The sequence below is a fragment of the Garra rufa genome, chromosome 10 (assembly GCF_049309525.1).
Source record: "Garra rufa chromosome 10, GarRuf1.0, whole genome shotgun sequence".
Taxonomy (NCBI): domain Eukaryota; kingdom Metazoa; phylum Chordata; class Actinopteri; order Cypriniformes; family Cyprinidae; genus Garra; species Garra rufa.
Genome location: NC_133370.1, coordinates 28,485,491 through 28,511,998, shown reverse-complemented (window position 1 = coordinate 28,511,998; position 26,508 = coordinate 28,485,491). Strand labels below are relative to the sequence as shown.

Genomic DNA, 26,508 nt, shown 5'->3' with positions numbered 1-26,508 from the left:
CGGAGTAACCCTTCTGCTTTTTCTGCATTTGGGGATTTAATAGGCTACTATAGCCTACATGACATTTTTTCGTGAAATTAAAGAGAAATCCAGCTTGTCTGAAAGTTCTTCATTCCTTAGCCTAAGAATCGTTCCGACCAAACTGCGTGGCTTGGCGAGGGATTTTCCTCTTCAGAAGTGGTGATGTGGGTGGTGAGGTTTGACAAAGACATCCGTCAGAGGGGTACCCTATTGATGATATACCCCACTACTAATTCCCAGGCTACCCGTAAGGAATGAGATCACGTGATGGAGTGGGGCGGTCGAACTAGCCATTTTGGGGACTGTGTCAGTTTGCACTGAACCATCAGGCAGTGTGTTTTTCAGATCGCCGTGCCGGAGAACTACGCCTCTGGAATTGACTACCTATGACCGGAATCTGTGGATTTATATGTGATTTAAATCGGAAAGTGTCGGCGAAGAGTGAGCTACGTTAACCTATGTGCAATTGCGCAAGAAGGCCACAATGAGCACGGCGGTGGAACGTTAGAGCCATTGACAGCGTCTGCAGCTCATTCCAAGATGGCCGCTTCGGTAGCATTCATTTTTTGCTGATCGTCTCTCAAGTTTCATTGTCTACCACAACAAAGCAAAGAAACCATCGGGAAATACACTGGGTATGTACGCTTTAATGTACAAAAGAGCGGAGCTGTGAGCTTTTTTGCTTTTGTTTTCTTTTCTCTGTTAGGAGACAAGAGAGTAACAATGTTGCCTCTTGTATGTATGAGTGTTTCTCATACGTTCGAATTTCATTTCAGTTTTGCCACATTTCTTATGAAACGCAACCAGTGACATACGGTAACACAATATGCATGTTAACGAGTATGTCATCTTTGTAAAACTGAAATGTATTTGTGTCTTCAAGTGTTGTTTTTAATGTAAACTCTCGGCGCGCACTGAAGAACTGGCGAGTTGGGGCAGGTGTTAACGGGTTGACCACTTTCATCCATTTCTTCACGCCGGAAAATCAAACATTAGATCTATTATTTTATAGAATCGAGTAGTCTAGAGAGTGTATATTCAGGAAAAAATAACTTTACCGTGTTTTAATGTCGTTGATTAATTTTATTAACTTAAATTCATGTGCGTCTTTGCTGGGTACCTCCTCCTGTAGGCTGTAGCCTAACACGAAAACAGAACCTTGTTTTGAGGCTGTTAACTTATAGCCTATTTTAAATATGTTTTCGAGCTTGTTCATTAGTTGTTTAGTTGTTACTGAATGTAACTTGGCTTGTATGTTCGGTATTAGGCTTTAAAAAATAATAATTAAACATTGTCTCGGTTCTATGCAACCTTTGTGACCAAGACACGTCAAACTCAAGCGAACCTTTTTTTTTCTGGACAAAGTAAGATTTGTTCATTCTAAAATGTGATTCTTAAATGTTTTTTTTTTCGTTAGTCTGATATATAGATTGTCTTTATTAATCAGTCAGTTGTTAACTGATGCGGCTCACCTCGCTCCGTCATAGTTTATAAAAAAAGGTTAATAGCCTAACTACGTCCAAGAAATTAGATTATGTAAATATAGACTTAACATAGGTTGTTAACCTAGTTCTCTATTGGCAAAGCATACTTCTATATCCATATTTAAATGATTAAGCTGTACGGGCAGATTTAATTTTGTTTTTACATCTGACCTTTCCACCATGCCGTGCCTTACTGATTTAGACTATTTATTAATCTTATACACAGGCCTATATATATTTTCCACACCGCAAATATCAGTTTTTCATTAGCTATTCAAATTGCAACTTGCTTGCAATCATCTGTATGACAATAATAGAAACAAGACACATCACAGTAGTCTCAGAGATATGATAAACTGACAGATTTACTGTAACTGCAGTCTTTTCTTGACCTAGACCTCTTCTTTATTTACAGAAAAGACGTTTCCAGTACACCGAGTGTTAAATATGATATCCTACGTATCATAGCGTAATCTGAATATTATTACTAAACCACATAGATTAGTCTTATGAGTTTTCATTATTTGTCAAGCTTGAGAAACGGCTTCCTTAGGCCAGCCAACACCTGTTTTTTTTCGCCTTTGCTGGAAACGTAGCCAGCTTGTTTCTGTAAACCACTAATAAACAAATTCACTTAAGTAAAATAATTGAATCTAACTCAATCTTTAACGACAATTGTCACCTAATAAAGAAGTAAAAGTAACGTTATAGAAATACTTTTTTATAGGTGTTTTGAATTTTGTTTTCATCACAGACTGAAATGCAGTGCGCTGTTTCGCACTTTTTGTGCATAAGTTAGACGTTCTTGTATTAGTATATTATTGTAATACACTGTCTTTTATATAGCAAGCATATTTCTCAGTCACTGGGCAATTATTTAAAGCTTGCTCTGTGTCAAGTGTAGAGAGTCTAATTTTATTTGACGGCATTTGATGCGTTGAGTTCCGAGCGGAACGGTTTATAAGTGAACATTAGCAGTTAACGTTACGGGATATTGGTTTTTGAAAATTTTCCGTTGAACCCACACATACCGACATCGCAGTCGAGAGATAGCGGGATCACAGATGCGAGCTCTAGAGCTTCCGTTGACTCTGTTCCTCATTGAAGACGTCGGCAAGGCAGGGAAGAGCACATTGCTTTTTCTTTCACATTTGGAAGCGATGCGTGCTGAAATTAAGATTGTGAGACGTGTTTAACAGGTGATAGTAACCTACTCACCGCTTCTTAAACAATAGTGCGTGGTGCTCAGGTCGCAGCCTCATGCGAGCGAACTCGCTTGGACACGGGGCTGTCTGTATCAAAATGGCAGCCACGTTGAAATAGCCGCATGCTTTTTAGCGAAAAACACAGTTGTGGAGAAGAAGTGGTGGCGTTTTACTGTTAATTTGTTGCATTTATGGTCATTTGTAATGATCCGGACTGTCTGTGAATCTATTGAGGTATGCCTCCGTTTAGACTGGCACAATGCCAATTACACCCGTCGTCATAGCAACTATACGTGTGGGCATTTTGGCTTTCACTCTCACCTGTACGCATCCACGCAAATAACAGTAAATCGTTTAAACTTGTGCGTGGACGCTTTCCTTGAATGCCAGAGAGGCGTTATGAATTTAGAATAACACTAGTTAATTCGCCTTATCAGTTGTATTGCCGGTTTACACATTAAAACTAGGTGTATTTTGTCTGATATTTTTTGTGTAAGTTGACCATCTAACCTTAATAACCCGACTTTCTTTTTTCTATAGGCTGTTAATTGTGTCTGTAAATATTAATAAATGTCTCTTGTTGGTTATCAGGTCTGCGAGCTCCCATGACAATGCACCGAACAACGAGAATCAAGATAACGGAGCTAAACCCTCATTTGATGTGCGTTTTATGTGGAGGATACTTCATTGACGCGACCACCATTGTCGAATGTTTGCATTCATGTAAGTCTGTCATAATGTATATAATGTATATTCTTGCTTGGGAATTCAAACGGAACGGTCTTTAAACCCGATTCAAACCGTATTTGAATTGGTCGCGTTTAATTAATGTGTCTTCTGTTGTTTTCACAGTCTGCAAAATGTGCATTGTGAGGTATCTGGAAACCAGCAAATATTGTCCTATTTGTGATGTTCAAGTTCATAAAACAAAACCTCTCCTCAATATCAGGTAGGTCTAATGGCTTGGGATTATCGTATTTTAATTATTTTTTTCTGATATACCATTTGAAAAGTTCTTTTAGGCTAATTAACATCCAGAAAAGGCTTTAAAGCTTTACGTTTCTGTACATCAGTTAAAAAAAGCAGTTTGTACACCCCTCAAAGATGTTTGTATATTTCAGGTCAGATAAGACCCTTCAGGACATTGTTTACAAGCTTGTGCCTGGTCTGTTCAAAAGTAAGTTTGAATAAGTTGAATTGTTCATTATACATTTATTTATTAATTAGTTATGTGTTAAAATTGCAATATAACTTATTTTACTACTAATAATTTTTTAATCAACACAGTAATGCATTTATTGTGCTTTTGTTACTCAGATGAGATGAAACGAAGGAGAGATTTTTATGCGGAGCATCCAGTTGATGGTAAACTGTTAAGATGGTCATTGTGGTGTTTTAATACATAAACATAATTTGAATACATATCTAGAAGTTGTAATTATTTCTCTGTCCCTCAGCTACTAATGGTTCTAATGAGGACAGAGGAGAAGTCGCAGACGAAGACAAGAGAATCATTGCTGATGATGAGATCATAAGCTTGTCCATTGAATTTTTTGATCAGAACAAGTAGGTTTAGTCAAAGCAATCATCAGAGATTACTTTAATGCTGTTTGTGAAATGTAAATGTAGTAGGCTACCCCAGACTTGACATTCGCAGTTGTGTTGTTAGACGTTGCATTCATTATTTTCTCTTAAAATGATTAGGCTCGACAGTAAAGAGGGAGAAGAAAAAGAAACCACAAAAGAGGTGATTCATTTCTGAATAAATTAAATATTTTAGAACATGTCACGGAGTCAGTTTTAAAGAGTTATGGGGCACTTACCGGATTTTTGTAATGATCTCATTTTTATAGGTGAATGTGAAGCGGTACTTGCAATGCCCTGCAGCTATGACAGTAATGCATCTCAGAAAATTTCTCAGAAGTAAAATGGATATACCATGTACCTTTCAGGTAATCTTGTTTACATTCACTTCCTAAAAGGTTTAATTGCCTCTCAAAAATAGCCATGTTTTTGATGTAAAAGCACACGTTTTGAGCTTCTGTATGTCAGTGAGCTGTGGTTTTTCTTTCAGATTGAAGTTATGTATGAAGACGAGCCTTTGAAAGATTATTATACTCTTATGGATATCGCTTATATCTACACATGGAGAAGGGTATGTGTATTTAGTCTGATAGTTTAAACACATTAAACATTTTAGTCCAACTGCGGAGATAATAACATGTTGATATTTTCCAGAACGGGCCCTTGCCATTGAAGTACAGAGTTCGGCCTGGTTGCAAAAAAATGAAGTTGAGCAGCCCAAGGGATGATATGGCCGGTGGCAGAAGGCCTGACATAGAAAGCGATTCCAGCAGTGACAAACCAAACAGCCCGACTGCTATTGCCGCCCCATCCACATCCTCTCTGCCCAGCCCAAGCACTCCTGTCCAGTCGTCACATCCCAGCTTCCCCCATATCTCCAGCGTTAACGGAGTCTCTGCCAAAGTGGGCCACAATGGCCAAACTCCTTTCAGCAGCAAAGTCTGCAAAACTTCCCACAATGGCTCCAACTCTCTTGGGTGACTTGCTTATGGATGCCAAAGCCATCAACCCCCCCTGCAAACAGAGCTGTGATGTAGATGCTTTCTTTATAAACCACCTCTTCAATTTTTTATATCATTTTTAAATATATTTGTTTTGTCACCGCGTGTGAAAACTTTGTAACACAGCCTTGTGTTATATTTTGTATTATTACTATGGCATAACTAATATTGTGAAGAGTACTGGAGGGAAACTCAACAAGAAGGAGAATGTATCTAGGTGTTTTTATAAACTCTGTCTTGTTCATTTAGATTAGAACATCAGTGTATATAAATCATTTCCTTGTTCATGAAGTCTTCAATAAAACACATGGCGGCACGCACAATGTTTTGATTATCCAGATCGCATTGGTTTTATTCGGGTGAAATGCTGTGTAACATCAAACGAAATTTGCAAAGGGCAGAAATGCAGCGTCAGTATTGTCTTGGATAAACACGGAAAGAAAGTGTAATAAAAAAAATGCTACTTACATGCTCGTCAAGTTGAAAAGTAGTCCTTTTTCTCTCGGTTTGTTATCACGCAAGGATAGATGACTCATATACGTGTAGTCTTAAGTTCAGATGTTTTCTTGCTTTACATTTCTGTTCGAGCGGTTATTTGTTAAAGCCAATGTATCATTTACTGTTGTACAATATGAAACATTTGTCTAAATAAACATTTTACTTTTTTATTACTGAATACATTTGTGTGGCCTCGATAAAACCACCATTAGCTACTTTGTTTACAGCGTAGGCCTTTTTTCTGCGAAACCTAGCCTACTTTGGCCTTTATAAATTCGCTTCTTTTTCAAAGGATGCTTTGATACCTTTCTTTATTTTAGCTGTACAAATATAAATAATGGATAAAATTGCGACATTTTGTTTGTGGACGAATAGTTTACGACTAGCAAAGCCGTATTATAAGTTCATGAAATCTGTGGTCTTTCGTAATTTTCACACAGTTCAGAGCAAGAAGTCTGTGCTATGATCCCTGTCTTTCTGTGATCAATAAATATGATTCCATATGCTAGTTCAAACAACAAATAGCCTATAGTGACCGTGTGGGTGCAAACCATATAAATATCAATTTATAGAACACTAGGCTAATTGTCCCGTTAAAAGCTAAACACATGAATAAATAGCTAGCCTAGTCGACTAAGAATGACTAGCAACGGCTATTATCTTTGCTATACGATTGCTTTGCTTCGGTTAAAAGATTTGATGAGGGTCAAGCTCAATGTCCAGCCGCACGAATTCTAGTTGTAAAGGTATTAAGTTACCAATAAGTTGTTTCGGCCATCTCTTGTCTTTCTTGTCCATGTCAGATCGCTCTCGCTGACCTCGTTTGCACGAATGTCAAAAAACCGCAGGACATAACAGGTCCACGCTGAAAATGTACATAAATAGCTTATTGGGAAGCCTATAGTTGTGCATGATAGCCTGTATCCGCTGTCGTGATTTAAAACAACTTCTTAGGCCTAATTGTCTCGTTAATATCAATTAGCAAAACCAATAAGCCTAACCTAATGATCTCTTAATAAATACTACGTTTATTAGAATTGAATTAATAGACTGTTATCTAGCCTATTAATAATCTATTATCCTAAACGCATGCTCGAATAATCTCGCATAGGTGCCCTGTCAGAATTAACTGCAGTTGGCTATTTGGCGATGTTGAACGGGCTATTATCGAAATGAATTAAACGGTAAATGTTACATTAAATCACATTTATATTAAAAATAAATAAAGAAAAAGTTTAGTAAAATAGATTTACCGTTGTTAAAATGTCTTATAGATATAAATTGATACGTCGAAGCGATGTTTTATTGCTAATTCATCGCGTTATAGATTTCTGTGGATATGCAAAGCGTTTCAGTTTAAATGGAATGATTGAAACGATTTATTCTTGAGTAACGTTAGTTGAGCTTAAGTCCTTATCAGGTTTGCCTTGCTAATTTAAAACAACACTGATATTGAAAAAAATAAGTAATGAAAAATGGTTTTAACCTCGAAGAGAAGTACCATATGGAAACAAATGCATCGCAGGCATTAATGTCGTATGAAGAATAATTTTCAGGCGAAGCATAGTTCAAGGCTACTTGATTAATAACGCTGTTGATTCCAAATGACCCTACAAAGGGATACAAAGTCAAGATATAGGAAATAATTGCGTAGAATGTTTCATATTAATAGAACAAGGATAATTAAAAAATACTACGCCTAAAATATGAGCCTCACATAAAGCGTTTCGTGGATTCTGGCCTATGTTGATTGTCATGTTACTGTGCGGCAGCGCGACGCGCCCTCTTCTGGTTGTAAGCTTGTAACGCGCCTTTACAATTACAGGACAGTTTGAGATATGCAAAGTAATATTGGGCCTTAGTTGAGATACAACATAGTCTGATTACCCTTGTATTTACAAAACGTTGCATTTGTGAGTCTTGGTTATATTTTGAAAATCAATTACACTGCTGTTCAAAAGTTTGGGATCAGTAAGATTTTTAGTTTATGAATAAGTCTCTTATGCTCATCAAAACTTTGTTTGATCAAAAATACAGAAAAACGTAAATTGCAATTTAAAGTTGTGGTTTTCTATTTTAATATAAATATAATTTATTTCTGTGATGCAAAGCTGAATGTTCATGAGCCATTACTCAAGTCTTCAGAGTCACATGATGCTTCAGAAATCATTCTAATATGATTTGATTTATTATCAATGTTAGAAACAGTTGTGCTGCTTAATGTTTCTTTGGAACCTGTGACACTTTTTTTTAGGATTCTCTGATAAATATAAAGTTAAAAAGAGCAGCATTCATTCAAACTAGAAATCTTTACTATCACTGAATAGTAGTATTATTTTCTTTCAAAGAAAGAAAGAAAGAAAGAAAAAGACTGACCCCAAACTTTGAACAGAAGTGCATATTGTTAAAAGATTTCTATTTTAAATAAACACTGTTCTTTTTAATGTTTCTGAATCCTGAAAAAAGCATCACAGGTTCCTTCAAAAGTGTCACATGATCCTTCAGAAATCATTCTAATATGCTGATTTACTATCAATGTTGAAAACAGTTGTACTGCTTAATATTTGTGTGCAATCTGTGATACTTTTTTCAAGATTCTTTGATGAATATAAAGTTAAAAAGAGCAGCATTTATTTAAAACAGAAAGGTTTTCTAACAATATACCCTACTGTTCAAAAGTTTGGGGTCAGTACATTTTTATTCTTTCTTTTTTTGAAAGAAATGAATGCTTAATAATTGACCAAGGATGTGTTAAATTAATAAAAAGTGATAGCATAGATTTACATTGTTAGAAAAGATTTATATTTTAAATAAATGCTGTTCTTTTTAACTCATCATTCATCAAAGGGACCAAAAAAGGAATCACAGGTTCCAAAAAAATATTTGGCAGCACAACTGTTAGCGACATTGATCATTCTAATAATAAATCAGCATATTAGAATGATTTCTGAAGGATCACTTTAGACTGGAGTAACAGCTGATGAAAATTCAGCTTTGCATCACAGGAATAAAGTCTTTTTAAACTATATTAAAATAGAAAACCACTATTTTAATTTGCAAAAATATTTTTTACAATATTACAGTTTTTTTAATCAAATAAACACATTCTCTATAAGCAGAAAAGACTTTTTTAAAATACATTAAAAACCCAAAAGGCAACTTGATATAACCATTTTTTAGTTTATCCATGATGAACCCAACCAAATGTAAACCTTTTAGGGGAAACACTTTGTATTTTTTTAAATGTTTGCCTTGTGAACATATGATTTTCACCATAATACATGAATATTCCAAACATGAATCAAGCTGAGCATGAGCAATGCATCATTTTATTGAGCAATGCTTATGGGACAGAGTGCTTTTAAATAGTTTAGGCCTACAGCACATACACACAAGAGCTGCACACGTTCATGACGTAGATAACAGTTATGACAAGTAGACTGACAACCGATAATATCTTCATTTTTACAGCATTTTCAAAAGGGCTCCCATTTCCATCACCGCTTTTTCCTCATCCCCAAAACATTAAAGTATCAAACTCACACTGAACCATCAACATGGAAGCATTTTACAACACATGAGATCAGAACTCTATACAATTTGAGACAAAGTGAAGTCTTTGAAGAGGCTTCTTAAGAGATTCACATGTGCTGTACAAACATCAAATTCAAAGTTCATAAAGCCTCTTGCTTCGTCCACCGGAAACTGTCCTAAAAACATGGCTTATTATCTAATTAGTAATTGGTAAGAAATTAAAATACAGCAACACGACAAGCCTCAAAAGAAACTGCAATTATAACGACAATGTAGGAATCAAATTAGTACGTTTCTGTACCGTTAGGACCGCAACATTGTCAGAATACACTTGCGTATTTACACATCTACACAGGAACAGCAAAACCACCTCAGGATTCGTCCTATTCGCCTTTCCCTTTTTAGAAAATAACATTTGTCAAACGTCTCTTTTTAAAAAATGATTCAAATACAAAATTAAATAATTCAGAGTAAAAAAGGCACACCTTGCACAGTGTATATATGTCAACACATACAGTAGAATATTTAGGATTACTTTGCAAACGATATTTCAGAAGACATATCACAATATCTATATATTTTTATAATACTAAAGGTCTCTGGGATCACACAAAGTTTGACAATGATGAGAGAAAGAGAGATAACTACGAGGCAGCATTCTCTCGCTCTTTACAGTGCAGCTGAAACACTATACGCAGATTCAAGCATCTATATAGCGCCAGCACAACTGCATTCTCAGGAGAACGGCCCACTGTAAACTTGCGAATTATTACTGTAAAAAAAGGGAGGTACAAAATATGCTTCGTTTTCATACCATGTTCTCGAATCGAGAGCTAAACAACATAAAACAGGCAATGTTTTGTTCCTTCACTGGGGGTACAAAAGTGGCAACGTACATCTAACCCATTAGGTGCTTAACACGTTCTACGAATCACTACTATTGCATGAGTCAGTGGTAAAACTGGAATCATTTGCATAAACGTTTTGGTGCATTAGAACATGTGCAAAAACAGTTGCGTTATACTAAACTTCTCATCGGAGCCAATTGCAAATATTGAGCTCCTGTGCAAGACTTTACAGTGCACAACAGGCAGATCATCTACATCCAATTTGCTGATTGGATTTGAGCTAGAAATGCAGTAATTGATCCTGAAGTTGCATTCTTTTCCACGCTTTGTAAACAAATAGAAACAATTTGATTTAAAGGTACTGCCTGCAGCTAAAGAGCGATAGTGCAAATAAACACTTTTTTAAAACTAATTCAAATTGATTTTTAATTCTGACTCTGGTCGCATTTTTCTTTAGGGCTACATTTTTATAAATTGAAATATATTTGAATGATTTAAAATGGGACTTTTTTTTATTAAAAGAAGAGGTCACTCAAAAATTAAAAAGTTAAATTTGATTAAAATGTACTTGGTCTTAGACAATCCAAGATGTACACTACCAGTCAAAAGTTTTTGAACAGTAAGATTTTTATTTTTAAAGAAGTCTCTTCTGCTCACCAAGCCTGCATTTGTTTGATTTAAAGGTAAAATATTTTTTACTATTTAAATAACTGATTTCTATATAAATATATTTTGAAAAGTAATTTATTTGAAGCTGAATTTTTAGCATTATTACTTCAGTCACATGATTCTTCAGAAATCATTTTAATATTCTGATTTGCTGCTCAAAAACATTATTATTCTGTCAAAAGAGTCGAGTAGATTATTTCAGGTTTCTTTTATGAATAGTAGGTTCAGAAAGAACAGCATTTATCTGAAACAGAAATCTTTTGTAACGTTATAAATGTCTTCATAATCACTTCTGATCAATTTAAAGCATCCTTGCTAAATAAAAGTATTCATTTCTATCATTTCTTTCCCCAAAACTCCAAGCTTTAGAATGGTATAGTGTGTGATTCTATAAAAAGCTTTTTATTTCAGATAAATGCTGATCTTTGGATATTTCTAATCATCAAAGAATCCTTAAAAAAATGTACTCAACTGTTTTAAATATTGATAATAAGAATAACAATAATAAAAATGTTTCTTGAACAGCAAATCAGCGTATTCAAATTATTTCTAAAGGATCATGTGACACTGAAGACTGGAGTAATGATGCTAAAATTTCAGCTTTGAAATCACAGGAATAAATTAAATGTTAAAATATAGTCAAATAGAAAACAGTTATTTTAAATAGTAAAAATATTTTAAAATTTTACTGTACTTTGGATCAAATAAATGCAGGCTTGGTGAGCTTTAAAATCTTACAGTTCAAAAACTTTTGACTGGTAGTAATTTGGATTGGCAGTGAATGGGTGCCGTCGGAATGCGATTCCAAACAGCTGATAAAACCTTTACAATCCTCAAGACTCCAGTTACCTAAAGTTAAGAATGCCTTGATGCATCTTTTCGCTTCACAAAACATTATTTGATGGACTGTAGTCAGTGTGGATTATTGTTTTTACCAGTTGTTTGGACTCATTCTGACGGCACCCATTCACTGAAGAGGATTTATTTGTAAGGAAGTGATGCTAAATTTATCCAAATCTGTTCCCATGAGGAAACAAACTAATCTACATCTTGGATGGTCTAAGGGTGAGTACATTTTCAGCAAATTCAATTTTTTTGAGTAAACTATTCTATCAGGGACAACGCATTTTTCTCTGCAAAGAACATAAAGACAATAAATATATAAGCAGCTTTGAGAATTCCAGTATGATAATCATACCACGTAGCTGGGCACAAACAACATCACTCAGTTTCTCAATCAACAATATCTAACACAAAAGTACAGAACGCTATATATGCATGACTATATCACATGTATGCCTTATCAACCACATGGAGCCATAAACCTACTGAAGAATCCAACAGGAGGAGGAGAAAGAAATTGTAAACAAAAAAAAAGATCTTGACAGATCTCAGACAGGATCCTGTGACAAGTGGGATCCGTTACCCACAGCAAAACCTCTCCCAGGATATGAGCCCATATGTGACCACCTGTTACTCCGCCTCATTCCAGCCTCGGGCAGCAGTTAGGACAGAATAGTGGTGATGAAATCATAAAACCGCTTTGAATATTGCTCGGGGTTGACTGTTGAGATCTCTGCCCCTGCCTGGAGAAAAGAAAGAGCAAATATGTGTAGATTGTGAGTGAATGGAGGACTATTTTAATACTAGTACTGTGTTTACGACATATTGAACTCCTACCCCATGTTTGACTGTCTTAGCTGCGTGGGCTGCTTTCTTCTTGGCATCATATGGAGTGAGAATGTCAATCACTGCCATGAAGTAGATTTCTTTTTTGGGAGCACCTGAAAGGCAGCATGTGGTGTTTTTAAGCTAGATACAACTGGAATAAAGTGAGACAGAACTGTAACTTGCCTTTCGGCCCCTTGCTGTGTTGTTACTGAAAATGTACCTTTAAATGAATCTATTAAACTTGTGCATCCATTTATATGCCTTGCAAACTGCAAACTGTTTTACTGTAATGCTTTCAACATTGTTGTTGCAAATGCTGCTAATTTGTCAGCAATCTAGCTGGATAACATGGATAGAGTTTTAAAAATGTGCAAAAATTACTTGGGACAGTCTTGAAAGCATTAGTAATGTGTTAAAAACTCATTATAAATCAGTCATATTCCAGCAGAAGTGTTTATGAAGTTATGAGTTGCTTTACAGTGGTGTAATTTTTTAGCTTGTTACATATTGTAGTTTTGATTAAAAAAAGGATGTGAATGTAACTTTTAATCAATAAATATTTTTAGTAAATAGAAAAAGCATTTACACAATTTTGGAGTTGGAATTCAGCCGTATAATTTCAAGACTGTCTTACATTGTTTTCTTTTTGTAAGGACTAAAAACAAAAATGTAACATTTAATAAATAAATAGTTATAGTAAATATACAATAGCACTTATGCATTTATGGAGCTGCATTACAACTGTATAATTTCCAGCTTGTTGCATATTTCTTTTTGTAAAGACAAAGAAAAAAAAAGAAAAGAAAAATATGAATCGAAATGTAACATTTATTGAATAAATGTTTCTAGAAAAAAATAAAGCATTTATTGCAATTTGGAGTTGCATTAAAGCTGCATAATTTCAAGATTATTTTATTTGTTTTTAAGGACTAAAAATAAAATCTAACATTTAATGATTTAGTATTTATAGTAAATATCAAAAAAGCATTTACGAATTTCTGAAGCTACATTACAACTGTATAATTTCCAGTTTGTAAAGACAAAAAAGACAATAAAAAAGGATGAAAATATAACATTTAATGAATAAATATTTCTAGTAAAAAAACATTTATAAAATTTTGGAGTTGCATTACAGCTGTTCAATTTCAGGATTTTTTTTTTTTTGCTTTTTGTAAGGACAAAAAATGTAAATGTAACATTTAATGCAAAAATATTTGTAGTAAATATAAAACAATATTTCAGAATATATGGAGCTGCATTACAACTATATCATTTTCAGTTGTTGCATATTTCTTTTTGTAAAGGCAAAAAAAGCGAATAAAATGTAACAGTTAATAAATAAATATTTCTAGTAAATCTAAAAAAAAGCATTTATACAGTTTTGGAGTTGCATTACAGTTGTAAAATTTACAGATGTTTTATATTTTTTTGTAAGGAAAAAAGAAAATGTAACATTTAATGAATAAATATTTTTTAGTAAACATAAGAAAGCATTTATTCAGTTTTGAAGTTGCATTACAGCTGTATAACTTAATAAGATTGTTTTATATTTTTCACTTTTATGTAAGGACAAAAAAATAAAATGCTTTTTTATATTTGTTGGAAAAAAAAATATGTATATGTATATATATATTTTTTCCCAACAAATATAAAAAAGCATTTATAGATTTTTATAATTGTTTTTGGTAAGGACAAAAAAAAAGAAAATGTAACATTTAATGAATAAATAATTTGTGAATTTATGGAGCTTCATTGCAAATGTATAACTTCCAGCTTGTTGCACATTTCTTTTTTTCCAAAAATTTTAAAAATGTAATGAATATATTTAATAAATATAATTTACATATAAATTTAATCAATAAATATTTCTAGTAAATATAAAAATGTACAATATTTACAGAGGAATGATGTCCTTCTTTACCGTTCATTGTAACAGATTTTTTCCTCCCCAATGTACGATGGTTTTTCAACACTCCAAACACAAAAATTAAATGCATTTCTTTTAGTATTATTTATGCTATGGAAATGACACCTCAAATCGCTCTATTATTTTTCTAAGTTATCTGACTAACAATTTTCATCTGGTGGATGATCAAACAGGCAAAACATACATTGTAAATGTCTCTCAAGCTATATCTAGAGACAAGAAAATCATAAAGAGATTTAGTGGACCAGTAAAAAAAAACAACTAACACCTACAACCATCTAGCAACACCCTAGCAACTCTAGTTAATTTAGGTCTAAGCTGAAAAACCACTTACTTTCATTGCTCTTGATGGCATATACGTCAATGACGGGGTCAAACTCTCCCGGGCCCAGAGGTCTATTGCTGTCTAGTGTGTTACTGGGACTGTCTGGTGGGGATCCGGTGGCCCCTCCATCGCTCTCCGCCCCCTCCTCCTCCCCAGCGTCATTGTCTTCACTCTCCTCCTCAGGCTGTTCCTGCTCTCCTCGCTCCACATCATGGATCCCTACCAGCAGACTGTAGTCCATCAGCTTTAGCTGGGCCAGGAACTGGAAACACATTTTTCAAAGGATTAAGCATTAAACATTCATTGTCTTTTTAATTAGACACTGTTTAACGACACACAGGGGTGATTAGGCCGAATGAGTGTTTAGATAAGAGTTTAATGAGCCAATTACATTAAACAAAGCAAATGAATAGGATGAATGTGGTAAAGCACATGATGGATAAGTATACAGACCTCTACGTCATTCTTCAGTTTCTCCAGGAACATTTTCTTGTTTTCATCATCGATGAAGATCTTCTGGCCATCGTTGATGAAGTCGTTGTCTTTGTAAGTTGGAAGCTCCTTGGTCTGTTATTCACATTGGGAGAAAGTGTTAAAGTTCAACAAGAGCAACAATAATTGTACTTTCAGAACAAAAAGTTTAAATGACATAGCATAAATTCTAATGTTTTTGTGTATATTTTAGATTTATTAATAGACTCAAAAATTTAAACTTCGACAAAAATAATTAATTAATTAAAGCTGTATTATGCAAGTTTTGCCTCTTTGTCGCCATCTCTGTGTTGAAACAATTGCAGTTATTTGTGGAATTATCTTTTCTTTTTTTTACACGTGGGTAAGGCTCCTCAGCGTGGATGAACCTCATGTTTTGAGGTGTATATGTGGGCTTTCAGTGTGGATATTCACTGTACTTCGGAATTACAGATACTATGTCTTGGAAGTATGTCAGAAATAAGACAATTCACCAGAAAATGTCATCTGAATAAGGAAGTAGCATGTCTGCCAGTTTTGTTCTGACCAACTGAAAAAAAAAGTTTTACAATAAATCGCGCTAACAATGGTGATTAAATCTAACGATTGCAAAGTTAGCTCAGACTACATCAAACTATGCAATTATTATTATTGTTATACTTTGTTCTCAAATTGTTAATATCAACAACTTCAATGAATTTGTAATGTATTTATTGTGTATGAGCATTATCTGTAGATTTCAATTTAATCTCTAATTGTCATACCATTCAAATGTCGTTGAAAAATTGTTCTTTTAACCACAAAAAGCAATTTAACGTTCTTTAGAATTCGTTCTAAAATGACAAGTTAAATATATCTGCAAGCAGCAAAATGGCTGAAAAATAAATACAACCACTAATGATATGATTTATTGGCTTAACACTTTTGGCCAATAGGTGGCGCTGTTATCAAATCTATTTGGATGTGTTCTTTGTGAGGTGACAATGGCACACAAAAAGTTTGGTGTCAATATGTCAAAGCTTTGCAGAAATGCAGCCATTTTGGCATCAAGCCTCAAATTTGTAGCGGCACTATACAAAGATGGTTTTGTCTATCAACACAAAATCCATAATTTTTTTTTCCAGCATGGTCTTTAGATGATCTGAGTCAAATTTGGTGAAAATCGGACCGACCGTCTAGGAGGAGTACGAAAATTAGTTTTTCAACATAAATCAAAATGGCGGACAGTATGTTTGGCCGACTATGTCAAAATTGGTATCTATGTTCCTGGCATGACCCAAGGAATGTTTTGAGACCATATTACAATAGGTTAATGTAATGAAACGTTATAAGCATTTAAAAAAAAAAACTTTATTGATGGTTAATGAACGGTTTATCAGTTTTGACCATTAGGTGGCGCTGTTACCAAATTGATGTGGCGTGGTCAGTGTGGGGTGACAACATTGAGGCATTAAATGATAACCGTTCCATATATTGACACAAAGCCAGAACTTTTTGCCACCACGGTCTGAAGATAAGGATCTAGGAGGAGTCAAAATAAGTTTTTAGCATGAACTGAAATGGCGGACAGGAACTTGGGTTGACTATGGCAAAATTAACATTTATTCAAATGTATTTCTTTACTTTCTTTGCTGCCCCCAAACTTTTTGAGTACTGTCAAAGCATGGCGTCGAGTTTCATAATGATACGCTAATGTGTAAAGTATAGCATCTTACGACAAAATTCAAAGTGGCTGACATGGGAAATGGTTTGACTCTGCATGCTCCACCGTATGTTAAGAGACCAGTTGTGATTTTTGGCCAAACCATTCAGAAGTTATAAGCAAAAATAGCCATTTGAGTCGAAACTGTGCAGGTAGCATCAGCTCAGGTTGTTCTAACACATACCGAGTTTAGTCTCAATATGCTAAACCGTTGTGGAGATATAGCCTCACATCCATTTTTGCGTGCTCTTCGTCAAATTTGTTCACATGTTATTCGAGAACAGTTTGACTAATCAACTTAAATTCCATACATTTTTGACAGCATGGTCTTTTTAAAAAATATAAAAAATAGCAAAAAAACCTTGACCTTACAAATTTTTAATTTTGGTGTCCATTTGACTCATCATGAGCAAATGACTGGTTATGTACCTGCTCAATAATAGATTTATGATCATTTGAACCAAAAAAAAAAAATGTAACGCAGATTTAATATAGCATCTAAAAAAACAGTCTTTGGGGGTGAACAAAAATGGGGTGCTATTATGATCTGCTCACACAACAACTTAACATCTAAGAATCAGTGGAGTGTAATATAAAGCAGACTGCCTCCTGTGGACACTCAGAACAACAGCGTGTGATTTAAACTTCACCACTAGAGCCAACAGACAATTACAGCATTCAAATAATTACAATGATTAAACCAAGGGTTGATTTCTAAATGCCTACTTCCACAAACATTAGCAATTCCAAACCAAAATCTACAGCTAGTATCAAGATTAAAAGGATAGTCCACCCCAAAATGAAAAACATTTACTCTGAAGTTTTTTCAAATCTGTTTGACTTTCTTTTTTCTGTGGAACAAAAAAGATGATATTTTGAGGAAAGATTTGGACCCCATTTACTTTTATCATAATAAAAAATGTTCTTCAAAATATCTTCATTTGTGTTCATACAAGTTTAGTATGACAAAAGGGTGAGTAAATTATGAGTGCTTAATTTTTGGCTGAACTATCCCTTTAATTCATTGATCTGATTTGCATGTGTTAGATTGCAATGCATTAAATGTTTGAAACATTTATCAAACATAAAAAAAAACACATCACTTAGCTAAGTAACTTTGTTGTCTAGATTGCTCCCTCCAAGAATCATCAAAATATATGTAATACGTCTTGACCTTTTATGACTTATTTACAATTTGATGAAAATTTGAATTGATTTCTGAGCCACGAAATGAGACTTCCATCCAAACTAATAGAACATACAGATATAAACCCCTCTATGGCTCAGCAGAACATTTAAATGCTGATGCACTAGTATTCCAGTTCCTTTCACAATTCCAGCACAGATTGTCGAAGAAGGAGTCACCGCTTTATTTCTGGAAGAGGTAGACAACTTAAAGCACCAGCCCTGGGCATGAGTTTACAGTCCCTTGTGGGATCCAGAGGGAACGGTGATTTCCTGAGGCAAAATGCGGGGGTAAAGCATGTTGAAGAAGAACACAGAGCAATATAGGACAGTTCTTTGCTGTCGTGTCCTTACGTGTCTTATGGCGCAGTAAAAGCGTGTGGCGATCCGGATGGTTTGTAGCTTTTGGCTCATGCGTGATTTGGACGGAGCCTCCTCAGGTGGACGTGGCTGCAGGGAGAAGGAGCGTCAGATGCAAGCAGCTTCACTAACGCAAGTATCCACAAATCAGTGTGTGGAGGTGAGAGACGAGAGCTTTCTAGATAACTTTGAGGACTTGATTTCTTAGTCACATTTAACTTCATTACAAAAAGCAAAGGTGTAAAGCTTTCAGGAAAAAATAGAAGAATTAAAAAGATATCCCACATACATGCATCAAATGAAACACACCAAAGTACAGAGCGATATAAAGTTGATTGATAACATGGCTGTGGTACAGTAAACAAGTGAAGACACAAATCATGGAAGAATGTTGAAAGAGAGCGTTCAACCAAAAATAAAAACTCTGTCATCATTTACTCACACTCAGGTTGTTCCAAATTCCTTTCTTCTGTTGAACACAAAAGAACTTTAAAGTATGTTGGTAATCAGACAGTTGCTGGTCCCCACTTACTTCCATGGTATGGAAAAAACAAACAAACAAAAACTATAGAAGTCAATGGGGACCACAAACTGTTTGGTTACCCACAATCTTCAAAATTAGGAAAGTAACCATTCAATCAACTCACGATGCAACTTAAATTCACTTTCTGACAGCAGGTGGCGCTTATAAAACCGGACAATATAATGTTTCTTTGGTTACCGCTGTAAACAAAGCAGCGCTGAACTCAAGAACCGCATTTTACCGGTAAGTTTGGGCGCGAAATCTGCACTCAAACAGCTTGTTTTACGGCTTGATATTGCAAATTGGTGTGTTTCACCATGTTATTTTAATGTATTATCTTAATTACGAACACACTAATTTGTAGTGCAAACAGTTTTACTATTTACTGCACATTGTCTTCGCGTTAATTCCCTATAGCGGCTAATGAAACGGAAGTAGGCTCGCCCATAGGCTTGTGTGAAGAGTAAGGTGCATACAAGGTAAGATGAAATGAAAACACTTTCTAAACTTTATGGAGACAGTGAAATCCCATCAGAAATACAATTATATAAACTCCTACCCCTAATTCTTTTGCAATTCGTTTAACATTTCAATAGTGTTTTCACGACGTCATTAATTTCCTATATTGGCGGCACTGAACATAATGCCACTGAACCAAATAAAACTTGCATATTTTGCTGATTATTACTGCTGAAAATGGTCAGTTATTGTCATGTTTTGGGCTGTACTAATTGGTCGGACTGGGAAAAACTTTTGGAGTACTATAGACTGACAAAAGTTATAACAAATCAAGAGAAGAGTGCAAAAAATGCGTTTGTGGTTGGCCAAACTGAACCAGGATTTCCAGGGCAAGAATCTTGACAACATTTGTCGAAGTCCTTCTCTATATGATTTAGCAGCATCCACACGTTTTTTTCCTTGGTTTAGACAGCATAAACTAGCGGAACAACTGACCAAATCGTGACGTAAATGCAAACCCTTTATCGATTTGAATCGTCACATATTTGTATTGATTTTCAAACAGGTCGTGTGCATTGTTACATCACTATTTTAAATATTTTGTGTTCAGCAGAAGAAAGAAATTCATACAGTTTTGGAACAACTTGAACTTGACAGATTTCTCATTTTTTGGAAAACTATCTCTTTATGGAAAACACAGTTGAGAAGCAAAGGAAATATTTCATCAAATACAGTGAATGACAACAAATCTAGTCTGTATATGACACATAATTACAAATATACATCAGTTCATAGTTGCCATATTTGAGAGTATCATATACAGCATTAGAATGTAGATATAAAATTTCAATGGAGGAGAAAGTAATACATGCCAGAAAGACTAACATGCATATAGAAAAACAAAATATATATATATACATGCAAATCATTCACATGCCCTCCATATGTACACAGATATGAACAAAACACATGATCAGGTTTGCCTTATGTGAGAGAATACTATACACAAGTATAAACTCCAATTCATTTGCCTTTTAATAATGAACAGAATGTTTTATATAGTACAGTAAATCAATGTAAAACCTGTAATCCAACAGTTGAATGTTTCTTGAAGACAAGTACTCAGTCTCTTATCTATTATTTACAATGGTTTCTGTTACCATCTCTTCACCTTCAGAGATCAGTGCACTTAAATTACAGTGTAAAACAATAGGGTATCACAATATACAGAGAGACACTATGATTCTTAAGTTTAAATTAATCCAATAATAGAAGTACTTTCATTCTTAAGACTATTACTTAAATAAATTAAATAATAAGACCCTTGGACTACTACAAAGTGCAGTTTCCCACACTCTGAAGCGAATTTAATCAAGCAAACACTGAGCAGAAAAGGAGCACAGAGAGTATTTTCTCCAAGGAATGGAGTAGAAAATGGGATCTTTCACACAGGAGAATTTTATTTTGGGAGTTTATTAATACACAACACACATGGAAAGGAAGATGATGTTATAATTGTGATTATAATGCTTTTTTATACACATGATTTCCGAACTCAGACATGCAATACATTCAACATGCAAATGTGAGTTCATTTTCTGAACACTTTTGTAGTTATACACTGGAAATAATGAACATTTTTAGCACAGAAGTGTTTTTTTAAAACATTTTTAGCACCCCCTTTTCAAAAGTTCCATTCCTTCTATACATAATTGTAAACAAAAAAATGAAGGAGAGTTTACCTTTTCTTTGTCGCTAGCCTCTCTTGCCACTGTGGATCCCTAAAAAGTACAGAAAGACATTATTTAAAATAAAACATTAAATTGTGCCACTTCGTCATTCTCATGATGAAAAATATGATTTTGCTATTCCAAAGAATCATTTAGTCATCACTATTTTCCTCATAAACTAAAATGAACGCAGCAAGAGAAACTAGAGTGGCTGTCACGATTTCTGTGAATAGTGACTTGACTGTACACTTCCAGAATGTCATCCAAGATGTTCATGTCTTTCTTTCTTCAGTTTAAAAGAAATTTTCGAGGAAATTTTCCTGGAACATTCCAAACATTCCAGGATTTTTCTCCATATAGTGGACTTCAATGGAGGGCAATGTGTTGAAAGTCCAAATTGCATTTTCAATGCAGCTTCAAAGCTGATCCCAGCTGAGGAATAAGGGTCTTATCTAATGAAACAATGTCATTTTCTAAGAAAAATACAAATTTATATACTTTTTAACCACAAATGCTCATCTTGCGCTAGCTTGACCTCACACATTACATTCCATAGGCATAAGTACCGACCCAGTGTTTATAAAGTGAACGCGCAAAGAAAGTCAAACGCCCTTTACAAAAAAAAGGTAAAACTAAGATTTTGGATGATTTTGAAGTTGGAGTAGAAAATGAGATGAAGGTGGAGTTACACAGACATAGAACTAACTGCATATGACTTTTCCAATGTGATTATGCAAGGTGTCACAGAGCTAGTGCAAGAAGAGCATTTGTGTTTAAAAGGTATATAAATATAATATATTTTTTAAAATGATCGATCATTTCTCTAGATAAGACCCTTATTCCTCAGCTGGGATCGTGTAGAGCCCTTTGAAGCTACATTGAAACTCCAATTTGGACCATCAACTCGTTGGCCACCATAGTCCACTATATGGAGAAAAATCCTGGAATGTTTTCCTCAAAAACCTTAATTTCTTTGCGACTGAAGAAAGAAAGACATAAACATCTTGGATGACATGGGAGTGAGTAAATTATCAGGAAACTTTTATTCTGGAAGTGAACTAATCCTTTAAACAAAGCTATTGTATGCCTCAAAAGTCTTGAAATAGCAGTTTCCCAAATACCCCAATTCATTAATTTTCATTATACTAAAGACAAAATAGGCTCTTCAAACTAGAATCACTCACCTTCAGGTCATATTTTTTGTAAACAGGCAGCCGGTGACTGAAGACATTGCGAGTGACGATCATGTAAGTCTCATCTCCATCCACTGTGAGGCGATACATGCCCAGAAACTGAGGGAGCAGCGTGTTTCCATGGCACTCGACTATATACTACAGTGGGCAAATACAAAAAAAGATTTACTTCACAGCTTGCAAAATTCAACGCAGGACCTTTTTTAACAAAGAAACAGATGTTCCCTCTACCTGGTGGTACTTTTTCAAAATGTTGTGCATCTCGGCCACGTCCTCGCTGGTGATGATCTTGATGACGTACCTCTTGTTGTATGAAGTGTGGAAACGAGCTCCACTACGGCCCTGAGCGTCACTGGGAATTGGGGCCCTGCGTGTCAGAGAGTTCTGCCATGGGAGGAAAGAACAGTGAAGGATTTCACACAGCCAGGCTTGCACTAAACAGCTCCAATAAAACGGTGAAAAGCTACTGGCACTTCTCCTAGACTGCAGTCTGCAGTCAGCCTGGAATGCCAGACTGTACTGTCTGGCTACTTCTTTTATTGAACCTCATCACAAACTGAAACGCGTTGGCAGGTTTTGCTCATTTGGATGGAAAACATCCTCTTCTATAGCAACGGGAAAAATGAGAAGGAACGTGTAGCAGTTACAGAAAGACAGGAGTCCATGGGTTTGCATTAAAATAGCATTATTCAACCGGCAAAAGCACAGCTGCGTTACTGCCTGTGCTTTGGATGCCATCCTTAGTATAGCTGCCAAAAATGCAAGGTCTCTGCGGTTCACTGCAACAGACACACTCCGTGTTGCTGTTGTACTGAGTGGGATTCATTTGTTAAAAAATGTGATGACATCCAGATTTCTTAGTAGGAATTATTTAGTGGTTCTCAATTGGTTTTGCTGTAATTTGGATACCAAGAATTTATCAAACTATCAAGATTATAAACAAATCGACCAGAACAAAAAATCTCTTTAAAAACAAAAACACAAAATATTTGCAGTAATTTATTAATTAAAAATACAATGTGCTGCATACAGTGGGGAAAATAATTATTTGATTCCCTGCTTATTTTGTATGTTTGCCCACTGACAAAGAAATGATTAGTTTTTAATCATTTTAATGGTAGGTTTATTTTAATAGTGAGAGACAGAATAACAACAGAATCCAGAAAAATCCATTTAAAAAAAGTTATTGTTTTGCATTTTAATGAGTGAAGTAAGTATTTAATCCCCTATCAATCAGCAAGATGTCTGGCTCCCAGGTGTCTTTAATACAGGAAAGGAGCTGAGATTAGGAGCACTCTCTTAAAGGGAGTGCACCTAATCTCAGTTTGCACAGAAGCTATCAATCAATCAGATTCCAAACTCTCCGCCATGGCCAAGACCAAACGATGTCAGGCTGCTAGGACATCACCAAGCAGCTTGGTGAGAAGGTGACAACAGTTGGTGCGATTATTCGCAAATGCAAAAAACACAAAATAACTGTCAATCTTCCTCGGTCTGGGGCTCCATGCAAGCTCTTACCTCGTGGAGTTTGAATGATCATGAGAACAGTGAAGGAATCAGCCCAGAACTACACAGGAAGATCTTGTCAGTGATCTCAAGGCAGCTGGGACCATAGTCATAGACTGAAATTCTGCAGTGCCCGCAAGGTCCCCCTGCTCAAGAAAGCACATGTACAGTCCCATCTGAAGTTTGCCAAAGAACATCTGAATGATTCAGAGGAGAACTGGGTAAAAGTGTTGTGGTCAGATGAGACCAAAATCGAGCTCTTTGGCATCAACTCAATTCGCCGTGTTTGGAGGAGGAGGAATGCTGCCTATGACCCCAAGAACACCATACCCAACATCAAACATGGAGGTGGAAACATTATGCTTTGGGGGTGTTTTTCTGCTAAGGGAACAGGACAACTGCACCGCATCAAAGGGTCGATGGACAGGGCCATTTACTGTTAAATATTGGGTAAGCACCTCCTTCCCTCATTGAAAATGGATTGTGGATGGGTATTCCAGCATGACAGTGACCCAAACCACATGGCCAAGGCAACAAAGGAGTGGCTCAAGAATAAGCACATTAGGGTCCTGGAGTGGCCTAGCCAGTCTCCAGACCTTAATCCCATAGAAAATCTGTGGAGGGAGCTGAAGGTTCGAGTTGCCAAACATCAGCCTCGAAACCTTAATGAAATGGAGAGGATCTGCAAAGAGGAGTGGGACAAAATCCCTCCTGAGATGTGTGCAAACCTGGTGACCAACTACAAGAAACGTCTGACCTCTGTGATCGTCAAAAAAGTGTTTTGCCAACAAGTACAAGTCATGTTTTGCGAAGGGGTCAAATACTTATTTCACACATTAAAATGTAAATCAATTTACATTTCTTTTTTAAATGTGTTTTCTTTACCATTAAAATTATAGACTGATCATTTCTTTGTCAGTGGTCCAACGTACAAAATCAGGGGAATCAAATAATTATTTTCCCCACTGTAGGCTGAACAATATGCAAAATTACTTACAAGACATAGGTTGAATAGGAAAATTGACAAATTTGCAAATGCAAAAACATCAGCAGAAATCCAATTTATTTGTAAAACTTTAATATAGTCAATAGTTTAATAAGCTTTAAAGGGATAGTTTACCAAAAAATGAAAATGCTGTCATTAATTACTCACCCTCATGTCATTCCAAACCCATAAGACCTTCGTTCATCTTCAGAACACAAATTAAGATATTTCTGATGGAATCCGAAAGCTTTTTGACCCTGCATAGACAGCGATGCAACTGACACATTCAAGGCCTAGAAAGGTAGTAAGGACATCATTAAAATAGTCCATGTAACATCAGTGGTTCAACCGTAATTTTATGAAGCTAGGAGAATACTTTTTGCACACAAAAAACAAAAATAACGAATTAAAGACTCGTCAAAGCTCTTTGATCTCATCAAAAATACCACAATTTGAGTTCTGAAGATGAACGAAGGTCTTGCGGGTTTGGAATGATATGAGGGTAAGTAATTAATGCCAGAATTTTCATTTTTAGGTGAACAATCCCTTTAATATATTAATATTAATATATTAAGGGTGAAGGCATTTCACACAACCTGTTCATGCTGGCGTCTTCCTAATTTAGTTGTTTTTGCCAAGTTACAAATGAATTTGCGCCAAAATACTGTTTGATTCTTAGCCTTTGACATTAACAACAAAACATATGGCAATCACTTTCTCACAAAAGCCTATTTATTTTGCTATTCTGCCTGTGCACACTTTCTTGGTTAGCTGCATTATCCTAGTTTTTTCCCCTGCAGTCCCTATGTCAGAAAAGACCACATAAGCCAATATTTTTTTGGTTATAACCCACCAGCTGATATTCATATCAGATGCATTTATTGATTTGAAGATGCTTTACTGAAGTCACCTAGAGACATTCAAACACAAATGCATCAAAAAAACTGTGCTTTCACTTCAATGAAAATGAAATGCTGATTCCTGCAATCCCAGTGCTGGGTCAACAGTAGTGTAAGTGTAGTATTGAAGTATTCTGGGAGACAGGCCAAATTCAATGCAGTATTTTCAGCATATGGCATTAAACTTGATCTGAGCCTGAAAGATCTGATGATGGCTGTAGAAACTAAAACCTGATATTAGTGCAGTTTACTAAAAATTTATTAAAATCTATTTAATATGAACTAAGAGACTAAGAAAAATGTGGTCAAATCATGAGGAATCAACTTATCCTTTTTGAAATGTTATGCTGTACAAAGAAATCCCAGCTGGCATTTCAACATTATTCACAGGTGAGTGGATCAAGATCGAATGGCGGTTAAATTTTGTTTCGATTTTATAAATTAAATCAACATAGATTTTTGCAATGCTGTCTCAATGTCTTACATACAGATTCTCAATAACAACTGACAGATTGCAGCTGGGAAGGTTACTTTCAGACCTTAAACTTCACATGCACAAGCTCTCCACAGCTCGTGCAACACATCACAGAGTGAATCTGTCACGATGCACTGCAGACTTTGCAGAGAGGCTTATTGAAGGATGGGGCAGTAAAAAAATTATATTGGACATGACAAACTTGCAGCCGATGTGTGAAACTGAAAAAATGGGCCCAGACTGTTGCTCATTT

General features: G+C 35.4%; 2 protein-coding genes across 3 annotated transcripts in view; one reads left to right on the top strand and one right to left on the bottom strand.

Annotated features, from left to right (window-relative positions):
• The first annotated feature begins 305 nt into the window (after positions 1–305).
• Positions 306–5,971, top strand: bmi1b (bmi1 polycomb ring finger oncogene 1b). Its single transcript, XM_073849294.1, has 10 exons — positions 306–656; positions 3,302–3,433; positions 3,563–3,659; positions 3,832–3,887; positions 4,028–4,075; positions 4,168–4,276; positions 4,415–4,457; positions 4,564–4,662; positions 4,785–4,865; positions 4,949–5,971. The coding sequence occupies exons 2-10, from the start codon at positions 3,316–3,318 to the stop codon at positions 5,273–5,275; spliced, it is 978 nt and encodes a 325-aa protein (XP_073705395.1). The 5' UTR covers positions 306–656; positions 3,302–3,315; the 3' UTR covers positions 5,276–5,971.
• A 3,123-nt stretch (positions 5,972–9,094) lies between these two features.
• The window catches only part of pip4k2ab (phosphatidylinositol-5-phosphate 4-kinase, type II, alpha b), a 36,866-nt gene continuing 19,452 nt past the window's right edge, over positions 9,095–26,508 (bottom strand). Inside the window, exons 4-11 of one of the 2 annotated variants that reach the window (XM_073849212.1) lie at positions 22,622–22,774; positions 22,382–22,528; positions 21,210–21,248; positions 18,480–18,575; positions 15,221–15,334; positions 14,777–15,029; positions 12,525–12,628; positions 9,095–12,430 (exon numbers count right to left, since the gene is read on the bottom strand). In XM_073849212.1, coding sequence (XP_073705313.1) covers positions 12,350–12,430; positions 12,525–12,628; positions 14,777–15,029; positions 15,221–15,334; positions 18,480–18,575; positions 21,210–21,248; positions 22,382–22,528; positions 22,622–22,774 — 987 coding nt within the window. In that variant the 3' untranslated portion in view covers positions 9,095–12,349. The remainder of the gene's footprint in view (positions 12,431–12,524; positions 12,629–14,776; positions 15,030–15,220; positions 15,335–18,479; positions 18,576–21,209; positions 21,249–22,381; positions 22,529–22,621; positions 22,775–26,508) is intronic. The other variant, XM_073849213.1, reaches the window with a different exon arrangement.

Excerpts from the sequence above, each read along its gene's own strand:
- bmi1b (XM_073849294.1), top strand. The coding sequence starts at position 3,316 with ATGACAATGCACCGAACAACGAGAATCAAGATAACGGAGCTAAACCCT. Across the intron at positions 3,888-4,027 it reads TGTGCCTGGTCTGTTCAAAA|ATGAGATGAAACGAAGGAGA; the intron begins GTAAGTTTGAAT and ends TTTGTTACTCAG. Across the intron at positions 4,866-4,948 it reads ATATCTACACATGGAGAAGG|AACGGGCCCTTGCCATTGAA; the intron begins GTATGTGTATTT and ends GATATTTTCCAG.